The sequence below is a fragment of the Lampetra fluviatilis genome, chromosome 40, assembly GCF_964198595.1.
Source record: "Lampetra fluviatilis chromosome 40, kcLamFluv1.1, whole genome shotgun sequence".
NCBI classification, from domain to species: domain Eukaryota; kingdom Metazoa; phylum Chordata; class Hyperoartia; order Petromyzontiformes; family Petromyzontidae; genus Lampetra; species Lampetra fluviatilis.
The window spans coordinates 471,213-485,152 of NC_136314.1; the positions used below are offsets into that span (position 1 = coordinate 471,213).

The 13,940-nt window shown below is 42.2% G+C and overlaps 1 protein-coding gene across 3 annotated transcripts in view; it reads right to left on the reverse strand.

The window, feature by feature from the left end:
* Nucleotides 1-9,631, reverse strand: part of FBXL5 (F-box and leucine rich repeat protein 5) — a 24,162-nt gene extending 14,531 nt beyond the window's left edge. For all 3 annotated transcript variants that reach the window (XM_078874832.1, XM_078874831.1, XM_078874830.1), the window contains exons 1-4: nucleotides 9,511-9,631; nucleotides 3,956-4,192; nucleotides 1,567-1,662; nucleotides 625-805 (exon numbers count right to left, since the gene is read on the reverse strand). In XM_078874832.1, the coding sequence (XP_078730958.1) occupies nucleotides 625-805; nucleotides 1,567-1,662; nucleotides 3,956-4,192; nucleotides 9,511-9,594 (598 nt within the window). In that variant the 5' untranslated portion in view covers nucleotides 9,595-9,631. The remainder of the gene's footprint in view (nucleotides 1-624; nucleotides 806-1,566; nucleotides 1,663-3,955; nucleotides 4,193-9,510) is intronic.
* Between the last annotated feature and the right edge of the window lie 4,309 nt (nucleotides 9,632-13,940).

The window sequence follows — 13,940 nt, forward strand, 5'->3', positions numbered from 1 at the left end:
TGTATTTTAACCATTATAAAGAAGTACATCCATTTTTGGGGTGCCTCCAGAATGAGGTGCCAGGCTGAAGCCCCAAAGCCCCCTGTGTTGTCAATGCAGCCCTGACGATCACAATGTAAAATAAAATATACCAATATAGAACACGCCAACCAACAGGCAGAGCAAAAAAATATTTAAAAGTACTTTTTTTTTTAAACACGCTTTAATGAAATGTACCCTACTCGTAATGGCAGAACTCCACGATTCCAGGAAGTGGCCCTGCAGCTTGCCATAGCGTAAGGGACCGTGGTGATTTACAGGCAACGTGAGTTAAGCGTGGACAATTAGACCCGTAAAAAAGATTGTTTAAAAATATATTTTTAATTTTTAATCATAGAATATAGTATTGTCATCAGTATGACATACCTATACCAAGTTTGCAGTCGATAGCAAATTGGGAAGTGGGTAAAAATTGAGTTACAAGATTTTTTTAAGGATACGACAACAGATGGAGTGAGTTAAATAAAAGCGTGTAAAGAGAGCCACTGTCTATAATGCTAGCAGATTAAGTTGAGCATATGTTGTGTTATTGGGGGGTGGTAATGATGAATGTGGGGGGTTGCTCCGTCATGTTAGTCTACTCACTCTTGCTCTTTTCTTCCTCCTTGCTGTCCAGCTCTAGTTTCTCACGCCCGCGAGCCTGCCTCAGCTCATTCAGCAGCTGCGCAAACTGCGATCCGTTGGAGCAATGCTGTGCTATCACGGTCGACTTGATCACTTTGAGCTCCTCGTAGGTGAAGTATTCCATGAGCAGCGGCTGAAAAACCTGCCAATCAGGCACAGCCAAAATGAGCGTGGGTCAAGCAGCATCCATTACATGAAGATGAACGCTGGCTACATTTATCAAAAAATTGGAAAGGGCCACTAGCAGTTAAAACATATTAAGTATAATTAAACCGCATCACATCTGCTTGCGGTAATTAACATAATTAATTGTTCAATATATTAATTTGCAGATTATACGCTCTCTATTACGAGACTAATGGCAAGTTAATCATTTTGTTTCAAAACGCCAAAGGCAAGAGGACAATGTTCAGATGCGGATGAGTTTTGTTAATCTTTTAATGTTGTCAGCCATGTGGTTTAAATTACGTTTTCAGTAACAATCTTTGGCAACAAAGCATGAGCAATATGAGGAAGCAACTGCTTGTTATTTTTTCCTCTAGTTTTCTTATCACCACTTCTCATGATAGTGGGAGGATTCAATCACAGCAGACTCTTTCCACAGGCGGACTAGCCAGTTTCAATTGGTAAACAACGATGAAGGTTAACCTTTAATACACTGCGAGACGTGTCTACCCAGTGTTCATTTGGACCTCAGCCCAGCAACCATATAATTTACTCATCCAGTAATGTTACTAAGCGTCGGGGCCATTACGTTGTACAGTCACTGGGCACACCCACTAAAACTATAATAAAAGATAAAGTGGGCAACCTGTATACTTCTTGTACTTTAAAGATTGTCCAAGTAGCTTAGTCTACGGGGGCATTAATCTGGAAGGTTCAATACAAGTTGGTGAGATTCACCTCCTCCTCTTCTTTCATGTGAGGAATAAAATCCCTTGTGAATTCCTCCAGTTGTTCCTTGAGCTGCATGCCATAGTTGACTCGTTCGTATTCATTCTGAAGGGATAAAAAACATATTTTTGTAAACGTTGCGCAAGGCAGATTTTGAAAATTGGCAAACCAACTGGCAATGGCAAAACATCACGTGGTTCCTATGGCTACTGATCAAAAACACAATACCAGCTTTCATTATAGTCAAGATAACTAAAGTATGTATGGAAAAATAAACAGTATCATGTTTGACCTATTTAAGATATGTGCATTACAATTATCTTTAGACTGGAAGCCACAGCTCCAGAGCTAAAATCACAGTAATGAGTTCATAAACACAGCACTTAAAAACATTCTTACCAAGACTATATTTACTGCACAATTAAATATTCTTCAAGTCTTGCCAATCGAATGGTTTACAAAAGTTTCTAAAAGATAAACTTAATTCTCGCAGACCAACACTGCTGTGTTCATTGCGGACAATTTCCACTTTCCCAGAAATGACCATGAAAGTGGGCAATGCCAGGTTAAACAATGATGCAATGATAGACAATTTGTTTTGCAGGAAATTATGTTGAAAGTCTGTAAACACAACTCTTCCACTGCTTATTGTTTAACTATGAAATATTCAAAACTTGTACTGTACAGACATATTTTAGTGAACATGATTAAATCAATAAAATCCTAAAAAGCATATCTTAATAAAATGACAGAATATAAATGTTCTTTAGATGATGTAAATGCAGTTACACATTTAAGAGGATGTAGTTTTTATGACCCAAACTTGCACAACTGTATAGTATTTCAACTTTACCATAGGCATTTGATGCAAATAATGAAAAACAATATTTAATAAGATAACTGCAATTAGCTGTGACCACTGCATTATTAATTCATAGCCTACAGACTATGGATTAAGTACATTTGTTTTAATTTTAAAAACAAACTATATAATCAACCATAATACAGTTTTTTTTTGGGTTAGAGCGCGTAAATATATAAATGTGTCGTTAAACCCGCCACCACCCGACACAGCCAATTAGTAAGGTTTGTCACGTTAACAAAGCATGCCAATTCGTTACTAGTACAGCACACCGGTGTGTTGTCGAGCAAAGCCACACCATTTACAATCTGAGTACGACGTTTTGCCATTAGGCGACAGCCAATGAAGCAATAGAATATACAATCAAGTCACATGTTGATTAAATGTAGCATCCTATAGATGTATAAGGGGCTCTTTATATATGTAATCTCAAGCAATGCACATTTACAGATTGCAGCAATTTACTTATTGGCAGCTCTACCTTGCCTGTGACAGAGACACAGAGAGAGGAAATTAACATTATTCCTGGACGGCTTGCACTCCCAGAGGCAGCTCCGAAAAAGCACTTCACTGTGGTTATTTATTAACAAAATAAGATATTTCTCAAATTTATAACAATATAATTGTATAATTCTGCAATATATGGTGCAGAGTCCAATGTGCTTTTTAGCCAACTAGTAACCGAAAAGTAGTTACAAATAGCTAAGCTGTAGAGTGAGCGGCTAGCAATAGGAAGATTATCAGTTCAATTCCAACCAGCCCTCTGGGGTGATGCAGAAGTATTACTGTGCAAAAGTCAAAATTGGTTGGCCTGTGAAGATACATATGAATATGGGGTTTCCACCACTGGTTTACGACTGTAAACAGCAGATAAGCGCACTGCCATAATGCAAATTTGAGCACTCAATCACTTTTATCTTAAAGTAGCAAAGTGTTGTTTGCACACATTATATGCAGTGGTTGAGATTTTAAATACACTAAGACTAATACTAGCCAATGAAACAATACAATATTATTTAAGCACCAATTTAAGAACTTTAAATCTGTTCACTAATATCCATTGCAATTCTATTTTAAATGTAATAAATATATATAAATCAATTATGAATATTTCATCAAGCTGGTTCAGAACTATATCTAACTCACTGGGGACTGAAGTACAGGTGGATATGTGAAAATGTTAGCCAAGTGAACATCTAAAATAGATTTTCGGAAAAATGTAAGTGCTAACTGCTTTAAACCTGGGAAAGTGTTTTAATGTACATAAGGTGAGTGTACACGAGACCAAAATACACGACCGTGTGTTAAAAGGTCAGACTTGTGAGCATCTAGAGAAAACGAGCAACGCCATTCACAAACACTGCATCAAGTGCAGGCAGTTAATTGGCCATAGCGATGTTGATGGTCGGATGTTATCGTTGTCTCCCCACCCCCCACTATCTCCGATTAGCACTGTTGGCTACATAGAGTGCGAAAGAAGTTCAACATACATACATAAAATGGTGCTTAAAAGGCAAAGATACTTCAGGCTGGTACCTTGGCATTCCTCAGCCCCTTCTCGAAGAGGGTCAGCATCTCCGTGAGCTTGTTGTCAGAGTGCACTTTATACACGAGGTTGTTGGTGACAGCACACCGCTCGAGGCGGTACTTCAGCTGGGCCATGATGCACTCGTTTTCAATCTGCTCGTGCGTCTTGAATTCGCGGAAGGTCGCGCACAGCGAGCGGAGGAGCGTTTGGAAGTCATTGTCGTTGGAGAAATTGGTTGTTGACAGCTGCAGAGGACAATGGACACAAAACGAACGTTGTGTATGTGTACATATCTCACAGCAGCAGTAATCTAGTGGTTAATAAACCGCGTTGCAAATCCGGCATCGCAGTTCGATTTCCGCATATGACCACCATAGATGATGCATTAGCGATACGAAGGCAAGCAGGTGTGGTCCTGGCCACCCACCCCCTCGTGTGCCATGCCGGCCTTATTAGGTGCTCGCTAACAGCACTTAACCCAACAGTCGGTATGGCGATACAGGGGATCTTTATCTTTCGTATGTATATAGGGTAGATCATAGAAGTTACATATCTAGTGTACACCTGTGATATTTGTCAAGGTAGAAAGTATTGGTGAGGTGTGTTGGCATCAACAGCTGTAGCCCGCAGTGGCATTTATATTTTTGTACATGCATGGCAGAGTGGTGGCATAGTGGTTCTCATACTAGCCTACAAACCCAGTAATCTGTTTGCTTATCAATAATGACCGACATGAGTGACGAATATCTGAACCAGTGTTGGACCTCACCCATGTTGATTATCTTAAACACCAGCACTGGGAGAAGAAAATGGCCAGGCGTGGTTCTGGCCACATTACTGTGTGCGCCATGCCGGCATTTATAGGTGGTAGCCAAGTCTGAAAAGGCAATTATGAGTAGTGGGGCCATATTTAGTACCATTCTAAGAACCCACCAACCTGGGTATGATTCCTGGCCATAACAATATAACATGTTTCCATTTTTAATTAAAACTATTGTATTTTAATCATCCTAAAATGCCTTCCCGTATTTAAAGCTAATTCGTACGGGAGTATCCCCTCACGAGATGTTCATCCAATTCAATGCAGGAATGTTTTGTGCGTGGAAAAAAACCCCGCAAGGGAAACCCACTACATATAGAACAGGATGAAACAACTATATCTGAACTGGCCTGGACCTTCGAGGTCAACTTAGCCTTAAATGAGTAAGACTTGAATGAGTACGGAGACAAAAGTAGTCTTGGTGTGGTGTTGGCCACAAACCACCACAATTTGCCTTTCTCGTCTTAATACACAGCAAATGTCCCAACAGTCTAAGGCTAAAATGTGATTTTTGTCTTTGCAAAAGGCATAATGGTGAATGGTGGCCGTGCCAAAATATGTAAAAACATGTTCTAAACCTCCAAAGTTCACTCAGCTGCAAAACAATGTCTAATGCCTGGATAAGAGCACAGATGAGAAATGCAGCTGCATATGATGATAAACACATCACCTAATTTGTGTGCAGTGCCAGCCTCAAGAGGTGTTGGCTAACAGGAATTTCTCAAGTCTACGAGGCTAAACGAGAGCATGTCAATTTCGTGAAATATAGTTGCAACATATATGCAGGAAACCTGTAATTTCCGATTTTGAAAATAAAAAAATCATAAAACATACACATACATATAAAACACATACTGAAACATATCGGTATACATCACAAAATATATACAATTAACCATCATCCTACATATAGCCTTCAACATACCATTGGCACGTGCTGTTAGCGAGCACCTATGCAGGCTGCCGCGACAAACGAGGGGGTAGGTGGCCAGCACCACGCCCAGCCACCTTTGTCTCTCCTTTGCTGATGTTTACACAATCGCAAAAGGTACTTGAATGAGTAAATTTAGCTGTGACGGTCCCACCTGATGACAGAGACTTCTGTTGCCTCCGAAACGTCGTGATTTATTATTTTATTTCTATTATTATTTATATTATTTTATTTTACCTACGTGACTTTACCGAAAAAACCTAAGAGTATGAATCCTTGCAGTCACGAAAGCTTCAAATCTAGAATTACTTGAATGAGGCCGCGTCGAGACCCAATTTCGTCACTAATTTGGCCATGAGTGGGAATCGAACTTGGGTTGCTGGGTTTGTCCCGCAGGATGCTAACCACTGTGCAAACGCTCCCCACAACATACATTGTAAACATAATACAGTCACATCAATCCCTCTCACCTGCGGCACATTACAGAGTCCACTAAGGCATGCCAATTCTCCAGGAAAACGTGCACATACAACACAAGCAAACAAATACAAATATTCCTTATTGCCAGCACACAATGTTGTGTATGCTGGCTTGTCTGACGCAGTTTGGATGGCGTTGTCATAGCCAATCATAAAGAAGATACCACACTCCATTGATCCCATTACATTCCAATACCCAACGTGGGTTATATGTTGTAGCATCAAGCGAAAACTAATTTTGATTATGTACATTTTATGTCAACGCGAATATTAACGTTGTTATAAGTTAACATTCTCGGAAATCTTCCGAGGTTTTTATTCAATAAAGTTCATGCCAAAAGTATCTGATGTACCTTATAACCAGTTTTCTAAAGTTGTATGTGCATTGTGCAAAGGAATTGCTAATTAAAGTGCATGAGATGCTGTATAATGTTCTTCGGGGGGCTATAGCTGGTGGTCCACTCTTCTTTAGTTTGATTTGAACCATGTCAAACTGCTCTGGTGAAAATGAAAACTAAAACAATAGGGTTGCAAACAGCAATTGAATTTGCCACTTTCTATCAGAACACACGGAGCATTCTGTAAATACATTGCTGCATTTTATCTCAAGCGTTGCGCACTGCACTACACTGCCATGACCAAGCACAAGCAGAGTTGTGCAACAAGAACAGTGGAGTTCTTGGCATGAGGATAAACATCAAAACATGCACCTCTCGTTATGCCACCAAGGCCTTTTGACGTGAGCCATGTGCGCTAATATAAAATTTTCAACGGACTCAACCAAAAAGTACAAATACCCTTTGAAGTGGAATTATAGTTTTCGGGACAGTATTTGAATACTGGTGTAATATGCCTTTAGAGGAATGGTTGTAAAATCCAAGCTCAAGACCCTCTGCTTCTCTTCATACGACTTGCTGTCTTTTCTATTAGTTTCATCAACACCTTATACTTTGATCTCCTTTCTCTCTGCCCTTGTAGTACCTGTACATATTCCCCCCCACCCCAACAATGTGCCCTGTGTCTTGACATGGAATTGCATAGGCAACACCACCAAGATACGTTGACCAGTGTGAATTATGGTCAAAGGCACATGACCAACATGGTGTGCGGAGATCTTCATTAAGCAGTGGATTGACAAAGGGCTGTAAATTATTTAATCTCTCGGTGATTTATAAACCAACACCGTTTTGTATAGACATTGATGAAGGGTCTCACCAGTCACCCACAGTTTCTGTGGAGGGCTGTTGCCTAAGACATCAGACAATCCAAGATAATTTTCTTAACGTCAAAGTTAAAACCAGCCTCAATTTCACCTGCTCAAATATTACTGGAAAACAACAGTCCACAAGGCCCATATGCTGATATCCAAATTTATGTTATATCGTCGATGCTTTACTTCAGGGCGACTATTGTCAATGCAGGTGCTGGGAAAGAAACTGTCTCTGGCACTACTGAGTCACTTTTTATATACAATCACAGAAGAGGTTTTTCATCTAATCAAATATATTCCTAAGGGTTCAGTTGAAATATAAAATTCCACTTTCGTTTGCATGCAGGATTAGTACGATTTTGCCACGTACGGTTCGAAATAAGATCAACATACATACAAGCGGTTGTGGTTTGGGATACATATAAGCTTAGGTTTTTGGGTTATGGTTTAGGGGTTAGGATCCGGGGAAATACATTTTGAGTGTTACGCTTTAGGGGTTAGGATATTTGATTAGGGATGAGTTTATAGACAAGTGCTGCCGTATGATTTTTTTTTCCATATCTGCAGGGACAGTTTTGGACATTTTGTGTTTACTTCTCTTAAATTAGTTGCACTAATCTGGTTTATTTTCCTGAAGGTGAAAATAGCTCAACATAAATCAAGGTGTTTTCTAAATACACCCAGTGATGCGGTGCTCATCGTCTGCCCAAAACCGTGAGTCGGCGGTGGATACGCTACAATACCAAGATAAACAAGCAAGAGAATACAAAAAACGTGTACGTCAGACCCTCGGACGCGATTTTGAAGATTATTTAAGCACGAAAACTGTTTAAAATTTAAGCTCGTTATTTGTTTTTCTTCTGTAAAGCGACGTCACTGTGGCTTTATTCATTTAAATGTTTACTGTGAGGTCACGAGATCACTATCACAGACCTCTTTACGGTGAGTTTTAATGACATGAACGAAAATTAAAACTCGTGCCAGACCTCGGGACACACCGTAGGTATTCAACGTTATTGAAGCATATGTACTTTATTTCAAAATGAGAAAATGTATTGATACTGGAGGAATCCGATGAGCTATAAATACGCTAGTCAGTGCGGGTTGAAGGTGGGAAGCATTGACGTGAGAGCAGAAAATACAATGTTTTTGTCTGCATTGCGCATCACGTAACGGCAGTCCTTTTGACATGTTTGTCCAAGGTGGTAGCCTCTTTAATGACTATCCAGACTCCATGCTGTCCAGCTTTTAAATTATACATATTAGTTGATGCCATTTAAAAACCGGTATTCAGGAAAACATTTTAAAATATAATTCGCAGTCCCCATGGTGTTAAGTTCAAACTTCAACCCTTATCAACGCTATATATGTGGGCTCTCTATTCGTTTTGAAGGGTCATTGCCCGGAACGTCGCCGAATGTGTATATCATTTTTTTGTATTTTAAAGCAGTGTTGACGCAATGTTTTGTTATTTTGTGTTAACTTCCGATGTCCCAGGATACAGGGCATTTCGCGCGATTTGGCCGTAGGCTCGTAATGCGTGTCTACAAACCAAAATTACTATTTGTGTGGGTGGTGGAGTGAGGGGTAGCAACGTCCTTTACAAACACATTCTGAGACGCAAGCCTTCGAATAGACACTAAAAAACAACATTCAACTTGACTTCATCCGCAGCCACGGGCTCGCCCCTCAGCACACCCGCCCCGCCCTGCCTACACCACTCATTCCAGGGCCATCATCTAAGCAAGACCGTAGGCTTCCGTTTTCCGCAAGGCCCCAAAGCAACTAAAAAAAGACACATTTTTCTCTTCACCTTCAAAAGCGATCAACTTCACGCTCACAAATCTCGCAATTCGACCCTTCCCCCCAAATGTTTTTAAACCGTCACTCAAAGAATAACTTCAAGAACGAACGTTGGGAGAAAAAAAGACTAGCGACCGAATACAATAATACTACACAGGCGACGTAGGTGACGGACAGGGCCCGAGGCTTTGGAAAGGCGACGCGATTCACCAGGCCTCATACAAAAAAACGTCCCTCGCACGTAAATGTTTGCCGACGTACGAACGTCTAATTTCACGACTTGACAAGCGAACGGTGTTCCGTGTGGCGAGGCGCCGCACCTTGTCGCAGTAGAGCTGAACGAGTTGCTTCATGCGCCAGTGAGGCGCCGAGAAGACGTCCACCTCCTCCGGGAAGGGCGCCATGATGCTGAGTGCTGACGGTGGTGGGGGGGGGGCGCGAGGGGACGGTGAGGGATTGCGGGAGGGGCGAGGGGGGGTTGCGTGAGGTGGGGGGAAGGGGCAGAGGCGTTAGGGGGGAGGGGGTAAAAGAAGGGGGCACGTAAGGGGGAGGAGGCACACGCAAGGGGGAGGGGTCATTCGGGGAGAGGTTGGCACGAATGTGTGAGGGGGGGAAGGGGCGAGACGCGAGGTGGGGTGAGAAATGGGGGGGGGGGGCAAAGGGGGAGAGGGGAGGCGCGCGTGCTCGCTTGTGATGCGGGGGGGGGGGTGACGCGGGTCGGGGGGTGCGGGGGGGGTGACGCGTGAGGGAGGGGGGGCGATGACGCGGTGGGGGTGACGAGGGGATACAGCGACGTGCGCCTTGGCACGAGCGACCACCCCACCACAAAGCCGACCCGCATATTATTTTATTTACTTTGTAAGTGTAAACTTTTTTTATTTGGGCGAAGTTATGCGTACTGCGTCTGGCTTGCTTGGCTGTGCACAAGCGATAATTGCAAGGCACTCTCGTCAATAAACACCGCCTTAAACAGAAGCCCCGTGTATAAATTGGCCCTTCTTTGTGGCACGTGAATCATCTGGGTCGATTGTGGCCAACGTTCCACGTTTACTGGGTTATTTGTGTCACGTAAACAGATGATGATGATGAACAGACGTAAATCATCTGTATTCTTTGGTTCTTTCGGTAAAGTCACGTAGGTATAAAATAAAATACCTACGTGACTTTACCTAAAGAAACAAAGAGTATGGATTCCTGTAGTCTCACGAAAGCTTCAAATCAAGAGTAATTCATCTGTTTACGTGCAACGAAGAACCCACTAAATGTGGAATGTTGGTGTCAACTTTGGCCCAACGGATTCAACCACATGCAACGTTGGGCCAACGTTGAATGTTTAATGGAAGAGCCATTGGCAAAAACGTCGCAGATTGTGTATTTTTTAATTTTTAGTCAGTGTTATACTGTAAATGAATGTGTTGCTTTGTTTAATCATTTAAATACGATCAGCCCGCAATGTCCTATGGACGTGGCAATCTCCCCAACCTTCGTCCTTCCCTCCAGATAGGCAGCAAAACTTACGTCGTAATCACAAAGTATTGTTGGTAAACACATTCGTGAACGACACAGCCATCATAGGGACACACATACACACGTGTGTATTAATATAAGCGACGCTTCGGCCAAATGGGCCATCTTTCGCTATGTTATCTTGGGGGTCGTCCATAAATGACGTCACGCACCTAGGGGGGGGGGGGTCAGACATTTGTGACGATGTGTGACGAGGGGGGGGGGGGTTGAGAAATGTGACGTCACATCAAAATGTGCAACTTTAAATAAATATAGAATTGTTATAACAACACTAATTGTTATAACAACACTCCTACAACATCAGAGTGCAGCGCCACGTTAAATACGCACTACAATGACAATAGTTTAAAGCGATTTGAAGCATGTTTTATATTCAAAATGGAAATATGGTTTGGGGGGGGGCAGACCTTTGTGACGTCATATTTGAGGGGTGGGGGGGTCTGACTTTTTGTGACGCCGTGTGACGAGGGGGGGGGTCAAAAATCGTCCAAAATCGCGTGACGTCATTTATGGACGGCCCTTTGTGCAGACCACAAGCGCGTGGCTTGTCAGCATCGTAACGTCAAGTGGGTAATGATTCTCTGAGGCAGGATTGTAAGCGGACTGCAGTTAAACAAAGACAGCCCGAACCTTCACACGTTTTAGCTATCTCCTTGCAGGGCCCTGTTATTGACAAATATCTCTCTGTTTAATCTTGTGCACCACTGCCAACGGAGATTGACATTTTGTTTTATTTAACGACGGGAATCCAATTGTCCACTTGACTAAATATCGTAATTATATTGTTGCTTATACAGAATGATTATTTCACGATTGAATTTGACAATGTGTACGACAAGACAAATTCACGATGCAGGAATTCAAGTTCAGTTCAGACGTGGCGTTTCAGGGAGCATTTCCCCCACTACATGCATACAACAGATACGCGCAGGACGTTCTGTTCTTGCGTTGTGACTACACTACGACCACGAGCTGAATGCCACTGCCGAGGTCTGCTCTACCACGACGACGCTTCTTCAGGGGAGAGTTCGCGTTGGTTTTCCTCTTCCTCCTCCTCGGTTGCAAGACTGCAGACTTCACGCGGTTTTGTAAACGGCTCAGAGTTTTGCGTTGCATTTGACACAAACGCACTACTACTGTGGCTTGTCTTTAACGTTTCCATTCACGACGGAGGTGGGCCCATCTGCCCGTACTGTGTACACAGCACGCATTTATTTATATTATAGGGTTACTTGTGTAAACTCGCACACCATCTCCTACCGCACAATGTATGTCCCCGATGTTGAACTTCTTTCGCACCGTACGTAGCCAACCGTACTAATCGGAGGTGCACTGCATAATTGGTGGCTCCATCAAAGCCATTGTATTGGTTTACGTTTTTAATTTGTTTAACTCTAGATTTGAAGTTTTCGTGACTGCAAGGATTCATACTCTTAGGTTTTTTTCCGTTTAACATTGTATTGAAGTCTAGAAGCGTTTCGGCTTACCCCCGAATTATGACATAGCCGAGTCCGACTCTGCGATGTTTTATTGTATTGTGCAGTCGTTTCTCATCTCTGCTGGCGGTGACGAGCCAGTGGGGACATTCCCCCACTGTCTCACGGCAGAGATCGGCCAAGCCCTGTTGACTTACCCCTGAATGGTATCTAAAATACAGTCGACTCGGTTGTGAAATATTGACCTTACATTTAGCAAGCAGGACGCTGAAAGCAAATGGTTACGACTGATGCTGGTTCCTAGTTACAGTATACAGTAGTCATTTATTGGAGTGTAATCCTTTTCAATTCTATGTCCAGAATTACACTCTCCCCAACAATAGAACCTTCGTGTACTCACAGTGATATATTCTGGCTAGAGTTATATCCGCATGAAAGTTGGTGTAAATGGACTCCCACCTTTCTCTTATGTAGACCATGAATTATTAAAGTCAGTGTCTCCTTGCCCCAAGCAAAGAAAATGGATTGGAGGGTGCTTTTTTAATGTGTCAGTAGCCCTGAGTCATCATCATTATCATCCATGATTACATCCCAAGCCATCCCCATCTGTATGTACGTATGTTGAACTTCTTTCGCACCGTACGTAGCCAACCGTGCTAATTGAAGGTGCAGGGGGGGAAGGACAACAAACCAAACACAAAAATCAGTCCCAAAAAAATTAGTTTGTAATTGAAATGGTTTCGCGATGCAACAATCCATGCAGTTCCTGCTGGTGTCTCTTCTTCACTGCTCCACCTTTACACTCTTTGGTTCTTTCGGTAAAGTCACGTAGGTAGAAATAAAATAATATAAAATAAAACTTTTTATGGATTCCTGCAGTCACAAAAGCTTCAAATCAAGATTGCTCCACCTCTGTTCCATGTCCTTGAGGGTGTGCACCGTACTTTGGCAGCCAACTGTACTGTTCGTCTCGATCACCGGTCATCCTTCCTTAAAGCGGCTCGTGCCCTCATTGACCACTTACTTGCCACGGCAACCAACGGGATTGTCTCCCAACTAGTATGTGTGCTCCGTTATCCAATTCTTTATTTTCCAGTCCCTAAGTGGACTTTCAAGCGTGCATCTCTCGCCACGCTTCTTTTGCACACTCGTCAATGTCCACATTTGTGATGTGGTAGCAAATGGCATACGTCCCACAATTGCCACGGTGCAGAAGTCTCCAAAGGATGACCACGCTTCATTAATGACAATACAACAGGAACAGGGTGCTGTCGTACGAACGTAGACCATTTATACCAAACTACAGCAACAATTAGTCGATTGTTAGGTGATGTGGGGTTGGAGTAAAATGTGGGTACTCCCAACTATTCTACGACGTCTGCCTAACGTGGAAGATTTGTACTCTTAGGTTTTTTTCGGTAAAGTCACGTAGGTAAAAATAAATAATACCTATTAAAAAGAATAGAAATAATGGAAATAAAATAATAAATCATTATTTGTAATTTTTATTTTTATTATTTATTTTTACCTACGTGACTTTACCGAAAAAACCTTAAGAATATAAGTCCTTGCAGTCACGAAAGCTTCAAATCTAGAATTAATGGAAGATTTGGCCAAATTCCTCCCTGAAGTGGCTCATGTGAGAGTGTAGCTAGGGGGTCGAATGTCGAATCGACAACACGTGATCTGTCAGGTGGAAGGAGGTGTGGTGACATCAAATGCATTGGACCACAGTGACCTCTTAAGCATGGCCTTAAATAGCAGACCGGTGTCCCGAGAACGCCAAT